This window comes from Centroberyx affinis, unplaced genomic scaffold, assembly GCF_046629955.1.
Source record: "Centroberyx affinis isolate AG114_WGS23_722 - 3 ecotype Tasmania unplaced genomic scaffold, CSIRO-AGI_Caff_v1 ptg000900l_1, whole genome shotgun sequence".
Classification (NCBI taxonomy): Eukaryota; Metazoa; Chordata; class Actinopteri; order Beryciformes; family Berycidae; genus Centroberyx; species Centroberyx affinis.
The window spans coordinates 88361-97613 of record NW_027279486.1 but is presented as its reverse complement, the minus strand read 5'-3'; the positions used below and the strand labels follow the sequence as shown (position 1 = coordinate 97613).

General features: G+C 41.7%; 1 protein-coding gene across 1 annotated transcript; it reads left to right on the top strand.

Annotated features, from left to right (window-relative positions):
- Positions 1 to 604: 604 nt before the first annotated feature.
- On the top strand, positions 605 to 7985 carry dhx33 (DEAH (Asp-Glu-Ala-His) box polypeptide 33). Its single transcript, XM_071521602.1, has 12 exons — positions 605 to 956; positions 1351 to 1511; positions 1646 to 1873; positions 2097 to 2267; positions 2572 to 2757; positions 3198 to 3309; positions 3822 to 3981; positions 4217 to 4305; positions 4410 to 4537; positions 5023 to 5226; positions 5332 to 5418; positions 5725 to 7985. Exons 1-12 carry the CDS (start codon positions 746 to 748, stop codon positions 6031 to 6033), a joined length of 2046 nt encoding a protein of 681 aa, XP_071377703.1. The 5' UTR covers positions 605 to 745; the 3' UTR covers positions 6034 to 7985.
- The last annotated feature ends 1268 nt before the right edge of the window (positions 7986 to 9253 follow it).

Below are 9253 nucleotides of genomic sequence, written 5' to 3'. Positions count from 1 at the left end.
CTGCAACTGCCTCCAAAGCTGATTTACAGTCAGTTTACTGCCTGCCTTTTCCGGCTGGGAAATGCGTGACGTTTGATTGGATGAGCTCTGCATGCCTATGGTGAGGCACAGCCATCATGTCGCCCACTAGTGGCTGCATGCCATGGGCAATTTGATAAAAAGTTACATCATCGGGTAAGACCCATGCTACAGATTACATTGAATTAAACATGACAGGGAATCCAATTTGATATAAAACAATCTTCCTTTATTGATTGTAATTAGGCTACTTGTGGGCTGCGAAAAGTAAATCAAATTTTGTTTGAAATGCTTTTTGTAATTTACTTTATTGAAGGTTAGAATTCCTAACATTATCTGTTCAAAAAAATATTTTCAGTTAATGTTCATGCACTTAATTGTTCATTGGAAATTATTTAGCATTTGTCAATTGGAAAATTAATGCCTATCTTCAGGCATGAACACAACCAATAGGGTCAGTGGGGGTCACTTTACCTTCCCGTGTCAAATCCCCTACAAGTCAAACTTCAGGGCAAAAGCTTCTCGCTAGTGTCGCCGACCCAATGACGTCAAACCCATGCGCCAAAATTTACCACGTGGGAAGATTTTTGCAGAGGTAAACAACCGCAGTGGCGCTTGCTTGCCTGTTAGCGAGCGTGAAAAAACTTTTTTGTTTCTTTTTGTTATTGACAAGTCTTAAGAAAAAGCCTTAAAGGCTTTCTTTATTAACGCTGTTTTTTTCTAGACCATGCCCAACGACCCCGACCCTCCTCCGGCTAAAAAATTCAAGCCGGGGTCTGCCTTCTTCCGTCTCGATAAGAATAAACCTGGAATGCTGCTGCCTAGAAAGGGAAATGCATCCACTCCGATAGACATCCAAAGGAAACACCTTCCTATCTACCAGGCGAAACCTCAGCTACTGAACCAGCTCCGACAGCTCCACAATGCTGTCCTGATAGGTAATGTAACACGGTGCCGATCAGCTACTGTAGCTAATGCTGCTCCAATGTTAGCCGCGGGTTCATTAACGTTGCTGTCACAACTACTGCAACTACATTCAATCCACAAAAGTATGCTATTTGTTGTAAAACTTATTTTTAATGCGTTTGACAGTACGCACATTTAACTCTGCTTGAGTAATTCAAACGTAGTCCTACTTTGTTCTAGTTTCACTTTACTCACAAAAGTAGTGAGCGCAGTGAAATCTGCCATTGACATCCCGTACTATTGATTCCTACACCTTGGAATTATTTAAATGTATAAGGTGACGGCAAAACGGGTAATAACTTTTGATTCAGAATTTTATAGGTATAGTAAATCATTTTGACCGTTTCCCTCTCTGCTGTACATCAGGGGAGACTGGCTCTGGAAAGACCACTCAGATCCCCCAGTATCTGTATGAGGCTGGCATCGGGAGACAGGGCATCATTGCTATCACCCAGCCCCGTCGAGTTGCTGCCATCTCACTGGCAGGAAGGGTGGCAGAGGAGAAGAGGACTCAGCTTGGCAAGCTGGTATGTAGAGTATAACTCCAGTTGTGCAGTGGCATGCTGGACATTACAGTAGTGCACAAATGTTAGGCTGTTATCCTTACTTTGAGATCGTATCAGTCCATCAACATACAGTAAATCAATATACTTCTTTTCAGGTTGGCTACACAGTGCGTTTTGAGGATGTCACCTCCTCTGAGACAAAGCTGAAGTTCATGACAGATGGCATGCTGCTGCGTGAGGCCATCGGAGACCCTTTACTGCTGCGCTACACTGTGGTGGTGCTGGATGAAGCCCATGAGCGCACCGTGCACACTGATGTGCTGTTTGGAGTGGTGAAGACCGCTCAACGCAGGCGCAGAGAACTAAATAAGGTTCCCCTGAAGGTAGGAGGACATTGGAGATTGGCCTAGCTTCAATAAGATTTGTTATTTTCCAAGAAAACTGGCTAATCCCACTGGTGTTTGCTCATAAGATAAACCATGCTTGCTCTAAATTAATTCCTTTGAACTCATTTTCTGCTTCACCAATTCTTATCTTACAAACATCCTCTTATATTGACTCTATATTGACCTATGGGCATTTTTTCCCTTCTTTATACCTCCACAGGTCATAGTGATGTCAGCCACTATGGATGTGGACTTGTTCTCTGAGTACTTTAACAAGTCTCCTGTGCTGTACCTGGAGGGCAGGCAGCACCCCATTCAGATCTACTACACCAAGCAGCCGCAGTCGGACTATCTCCAGGCGGCACTGGTCTCCATCTTCCAGATCCACCAGGTAGGCTTCACCCTTGCCCTACACTGGAGAGGAACATCATCTAATGTCTTACTTGCACCATCATTGTCCCAACGTAGTCAGTCTCTTTATTGCAATGCAAATGCTACACAAAACAAGAGCCAAAAAATTAGGTGGTTGGACCCATGAAAAAGACAAAGTTTTGTTCTATTTTAGTAGATCCAGTCTAATCCAAAGCCAGAAACTGGACACTAAAATGAAACATGCACTAACATTAATTTGTTGGGAATGTGTGATGTTTCTCTTAGCCAGCGTAACAGAACATGCTCTTGTTGTCTGTGTGCAGGAAGCGCCTCCATCCCATGACATCTTAGTGTTCATGACGGGTCAGGAGGAGATCGAGGCTCTGGCCAGGACGTGCCGGGACATTGCCAAGCACCTGCCTGACGGCTGTGGTCCCATAGTTGTTGTCCCCTTGTATGCCTCACTGCCCCCGGTACAGCAGCTCAGGGTCTTCCAGCCAGCTCCCAAGGTAAAGGCAACTGCATACTTGCTGCAGAAACAAATTTCTGCAGGTTCCTACGGACAAAAGGACACATTTGTGGAAAAAACAAGGCATCACATTGGCTTCAGACTCTGCAGGCTGCACAGGCCTGCTGGCCAAACTAGTCAATTTTTTTGTGCTCAGCCCTCAGTGTGTGACCGTCTGCAGTTGGTCTAAAATATCACATAATTGGTTGTTCTTCCTTGTTGGTATACCGCTGCCTTAAGCGTAGGAGTGCCTGTAGCAGTACATGTTATAACTTCAGATGATAATGTGTTCCATTGAACAGTTTGGCAGTTTGATAACACATAATGCTGGCTTGCTTACTTATAGTTGTGAAGCTACACATGTTGGCCTTTATTATTTTGTAACTATATGATGCAAGATGATCTCTGTATGTGTTTGTTTGCCCTTTTTACCTTTTCCAGGGATGTAGGAAGATTATCCTCTCGACCAACATTGCCGAGACATCGGTTACAATCTCTGGGATCAAATTCGTCATAGACACGGGGATGGTGAAAGCCAAGCGCTTCAATCCTGGTTAGAGGATTCATTCTTCATGCCCACACATACAAACACATATTGGTGTTATACTTCAGAGGGCATTCTATTGACATACCGTAAAACTTTATTTACTTCAACAAAAAAGAGCACCAGGCCTTTATTACAGACAGGCCATTATTTCTTTTTGCAGGTTCACAGTACCACAGTATGCCTAAAAGTTATAGAATTTACCAGTATTCTGTAAAGAATGATAGTGCTCAAATTTATATATTTGCCTTTTTAGGCCTGTAGCCTACTGCTACTAATAATGAATATCTGGCTGCAATAATCACCCAAAACAATTAACTTAAATTCTACTCCTAGCCATAAAATAAACTTTTTTCTTTTGTTAGAACAAGCAAAATGCCTGTAGGATTTTATTGTATTTTGGATTGTCATTGTTGTTTTTAACAATACAGTAATGATTTGATCATATAAAATGCATTACTTTTAATACACACGATTCAGTTATTTTGCTCTCATCTTTTTGTGTTTTGTCTGACTCTCAGAAAGCGGTCTGGAAGTGCTGGCAGTGCAGCGGGTTTCCAAAGCCCAGGCATGGCAGCGGGCAGGCAGGGCTGGCAGAGAGGACTCTGGCTCCTGCTACCGTCTCTACACTGAGGAGGAATTTGACAACCTCATCCCTATGACTGTGCCTGAGATCCAGAGGTAGAGACGACATTTTTTTGCCTTATGGAGATAATTAATCACAGTTTCTGCTGATCTGCAGGAATGGGATTCTCTCCGACTGGTTGATTTATTTAGGTCAATGTGATTGAATGGCCTGCCCTTCTGTTCTTTCTGTGTGTGTGTGTGTGTGTGTGTCTGTGTGTGTCTGTGTGTGTCTGTGTGTGTCTGTGTGTGTCTGTGTGTGTCTGTGTGTGTGTGTGTGTGTCTTCTGCAGGTGTAACTTGGCCAGTGTGATGCTGCAGCTCATGGCTCTGGGGATTCCAGATGTGATGAATTTTGATTTCATGTCCAAGCCTTCCCCAGGTAAGACGTTGTCCATCATAAATCAATATGCCCTTTTTTAATAGGCAATCCAGGAGGGTAGGTAGGCTGTAATAACCTGCTGTGATGGCTGTGGTTTATCCTAGAGGCCATTCGTTCTGCTGTGGAGCATTTAGAGCTGCTGGGAGCAGTGGAGAGGAAGGAGGGGCAGCTCTCCCTCACTGCCCTGGGAAAGAAGATGGCCAGCTTCCCTCTGGAGCCTAGATATGCCAAGGTAAGATATGCTGGGAAATGCATAGCCTTCTACAAATAGCTACTGCACTCTGATCTGGGTATACTTATGTTCTAAACTGTTCTTTTGTGTTCGTAAAGGAAAATTTCGCCCTTGGATACTGTTACTCTGTTATATATCATCAATCAGTGATGTTCAATGCCAGGGTTGGGAGTTATTTTGTGATGAAGTGTTGTAATTTACTTTTTGGTGTACCTACTTTCCCTCGATATTGATTTGAAACTTTCTGTTCACTATCTTGTTCATTCAGAGGTTCTATCTCATTCTCCAGGAACCTCTGTAAATGGATGTAGATAAACACTTTCTACACTTTCACACTTGTATGTGTGAAAAGATATATGTATTTTTAACCCTTTACAACTGAAGAGGAGTTTAGAGTTGGCACGTAGTGAACCGTGAGCCCAGTACCCAGCCCAGTGACTTTTGGGAAACGCTTCTCTGACTTATTCTCTCTCTCTGTCTCTCAGACCATCCTGTTGTCCCCAGACTTCTCCTGTTCTGAGGAGATTTTGAGCATCGTGTCCCTGCTGTCGGTGGACACCGTGCTGTACAACCCTCCGGCCCGGCGGGAGGAGGTGCTCGCAGCGCGCAAGAAGTTCACCTCCAGCGAAGGAGACCACATGACACTCCTCAACATCTACAGAGCCTTCAAGAAAGTCAGCGGCAATAAGGTGAGTGTAGCTGGATCATTAGAGGTATAAAATAAACAGAAAGCAAATTCTTTGCTAAGATATTGAAGATTGAGCACATAATCCTATGTATGTCTCCCGTTACAGGAGTGGTGTCGAGAGAACTTTGTCAACAGCAGGAACATGAGCCTAGTGAGAGAGGTCCAGGCCCAGCTCCGAGAAATCTGCCTTAAGGTACACAACTGCAAATCCCTACAACTTCTTCTGTTATGTCTTTAAACATACTGCACCATACAAGTGACTGGGATATGAAGGTATTTGAAAATATATGATGAATTATGCCATTTGTAATGTCCATCACACATTTTTGATCAGGCCCTATTGAGATTATAGTCCTGCAAACATCTGTCTTTGGTGCAAGAAAGACAGAAGAAAGAAGAAAGTCTTTGGTGCAGAGACAGTAGCCCAGCTGAGCTTGCACACTAAATAGCACATTGGCTGTTTGACCTAACACATCCTGTCTGTCTGCTAATTTCCCAGCTGAATTTGAAGCTGGAGTCGTGTGGTGCGGACACGGGGAACGTTCGCCGCTGCATGGCCCATGGGATGTTCGTCAATGCTGCAGAGCTACAACCCGACGGCAGCTACATGGCTCTGGACACCCACCAGCCCGTGGCTATCCACCCCTCCTCCGTCCTTTTCCAGGCCAAGCCAGCATACGTGGTCTTCAACGAGCTGCTGCACACCTCCCGTTGCTACATGAGAGACCTGTGTTTGGTGGACGCCGACTGGCTGTTGGATGCGGCACCAGAGTACTTCTGCCGCAAACTCCACCCCGCCAAGAGCTAACCAATGGAGAACCAAGACTGCTGTTGAACCAAATCTCTAAGGATATCTTCCCCCCTTCATCCAGTGACAGTAAAACTGGAAGAATGGAAGAAATCTTTGACTCTCCTTTATCCACACAGCTGAATTATGATAAAGAAACATACTGGTTGTGTACCACTGTAAACCAGAACACTGGTTGTGTGGTAATTTTCTCTGGATTTCTCTACCTCCCAATTGACAAGCATCTGGCACGTGTCGCTGCAGCAGAAATCTGCACATCGAAGCCTCACAACTTCCAATTCCTCTGTAATTCAGATTTTTAGAACTGTTTTCTCTCTGCTTGGTATTAGTTCATCTCGCCTGTTGGTCACATAATGTTTCACAACCTGATAAGAAGATTCTGTTTCAGGTTTCACGCTTGAGTTCTTTAAAAATGTGCATGCTTTTTTTTACCTCACAGGAGCATGGCACAGTTCATCAACTAAGCATAGTCTTGGGCTGATATGATTTATCTGTTCACTCTTGCTTATAGATCAAAAGAATCTTACCGTAGCGATGGCTGAGGGATTTTGCTCTCTGCTGAAACTCAGCAGAGTGCATATAGTTGTGTGCACAACATATGTTAATTTCACAAAATATTGTACTGTAACATTAAGTCACATAACAAAAGTTTGATGCAGAAAGCTAATGGAAGCTCATTAGTTGTCAGTCCTTTCAGCTTTATTTTGAGTAATGGTGAGATCTTACTGACTTGCATAAACTGTCATGGATATGGGCCACATATTGTCACTGTCACATGAAAACCTTGTATCTCCAAAATGTCAACTTTTCAGGAGCTTTGTTTTTACCTTTACCGCCATGCATTTTTGAGTATATGCAATGGGCTTTGAAAAGTTTTCTATACCTAAGGATGGTAGAATTTTCTCAACCCATAGAGGACATGTAATCGCCAAAATTGGAGTAACAAGGTTTTCACAAGACAGCAATGATATGATTTCACTTTGATATTTAGTCTACATGCAGCACCAGTCCAGTTGGCTTGTATATGACCTTTTTCACATCTACAGTTGTATCACCAATTCCCCAAATGCATGCATGTCAGAAGTAGCATGCGTAACTCTACCAGGAACATTGTATTCATGTTAAATAACATGTTCAATCCTATTATGACAGGTTCTCTTCTCCAATGTTAGATATTGCACAAATCCTTCTTCAACCTCTATACATACTGACAACAAATGTATGCAATGCATGGAGATCATAGTTATAGATCTGATCACTCAGGTCTTTCATACATTGTAGAATGTAAATCAGACTATGTTGAAGGAATAGAATGGATGCTCCTCTTGTCTTTTTTTTTACTCAGGATTGTACAATGGGTACCTGAATAAGTTACAAAACATTAATTTCTGGTAACTATTTTCAAAATATCAAACCAAATGCATTTGGGGTTGCTATAGAGATTCATTAGACTGTGTTCCATAGAGGTTGTATGTAGTTATTGCATCTCTTGTGGGTCATGCAGCCCATGTGGCTAACAGGATTTTTGTTGTTCATGAGGAGGAGGAGGAGAAATGGACCTTGCATGCACTATTGTTAAGTTTATATGATTGAATGCATGTCATTGAGTATATTATAATTTATTATGATTAATATGAAGGTTTGTTACAGTCTTACATATTCACCATCATTTCTAATAAAAATCTAGCCACAGTCCCAGGGTGCAAATCTACATGAGAACAGTTAAGATTCAAGGCAGCGGTCGAGAGATGCATGGGAATTTTCAAAGGTTTGGTTTTGATAACAGCAAGTCCCATAGACCTTTGAATACCTGTTGTACTATATCAGATTTTAAAACCAGAATTAAGGAGTTTTTTTGGATGTTGCAAAAGGCATAACATAGGGGTCGAGTCATTCTTAATTTCAGCCATTGTGATTCAGTCATGTTTAGATTGACATCCTTCCAAATTATGCAAGATTGAATAAACAAAGGCTTCAAACACAAGTGTGATGAACCATCTCTACGGTAATAGCTAAAACTAGCTTATTTTTATTAGTGTAATTACATTTAACAATTAATTAACACTTGAAGTGCTGCTCATAGGGAGCACTGTGATTTAATACATCATAACCTACAGTCTATGATCATAACACATAATGAGCAAACTTGAGTGCCCGTGTTTCTTTTAGATAATTTTACCATGGATCTTGGTGAGGAGTTAAATTGAGCAAGAGTAACTCACGTATCATCTGTCTTTACCACTGATATATGATGTATTGTCAAGTAATTTATTTTATTGATTGCTTTCACAAGGACAGTGGACATTAAATTATGAGTGGCAGGTTAGGCTGAGCGCACCCAGCTGGGGAAGTCAAACAGTACTAGGAGGGTGGCAGTAAAAACAAGTGTTATCACAAGTAGAAATGCATGAAATCAAGTGTGGCCAAGCATCCAGGAGTTGTCTAACAGAGTAATTACATGTTATTTCAGTCAATTTCATCCCACCACACTGAATGCCTTTATGACTTTATAGTGTTAAGTTGTTGAAAAACCCAACCATGGCCAAGTGAAGTTCACACTTAATAACAGTTTAAATTTGATTCTTTTAGAAGACAGAAGAGATCATGAATTCTTCTGTCAGCATACCCTCACAGCAACTGGTATGTCATTACAAAAAAACTTAAATATTGTATTTAATTATGTTTTATACAAAGAATAAAGCATGGTTACTGTTTCAAAATCTTTAGTTCTCGGCAGGATAGCTTATATCATTATGCTTCTGGCAGACCTTTCCCCCAAAGTCTGTCCATATTTCCCCAGCTATGAGCTGCTTGAGTTATTGTAAAATTCTCTTGTCACTCAAATTACTGTCAGTCTATCTGCAGTAAAGGCCTGATCACATTCAACACACTGTCAGGAAAATAGTAAACATTTAACTACTGTGTGCAACGTTCAAGATAATTTAACCTGTGTGAGTCATATAAAAAATTAAACTGTGTAATGTGGTATACACAGGTCTGTCAAGAGTAGAGAAATACCTTTGCAGTTCTCCAGTGAGAACATGATAAGCATCACTTCCTTTCTGTTTGATGTTTCTTTCATTGTCTCCCATTCTGCAAAATTCTGTACTACAGCTCTGCCCTGCTTAAGCTATCGGACATGCATTGGAAGAATAGACTTTAATATATTAAATCAGTTAATTTCTGTCAAGTTCAGCACTGACGTTATATCACATATCAC

What these genes read in the sequence shown, in the direction of transcription:
- dhx33 (XM_071521602.1), top strand. Translation starts at nt 746, where the DNA reads ATGCCCAACGACCCCGACCCTCCTCCGGCTAAAAAATTCAAGCCGGGG. An exon ending in TCTTCCAGCCAGCTCCCAAG is followed by an intron (nt 2,758 to 3,197) that starts GTAAAGGCAACT and finishes TACCTTTTCCAG; the next exon opens with GGATGTAGGAAGATTATCCT. An exon ending in CATGTCCAAGCCTTCCCCAG is followed by an intron (nt 4,306 to 4,409) that starts GTAAGACGTTGT and finishes GGTTTATCCTAG; the next exon opens with AGGCCATTCGTTCTGCTGTG.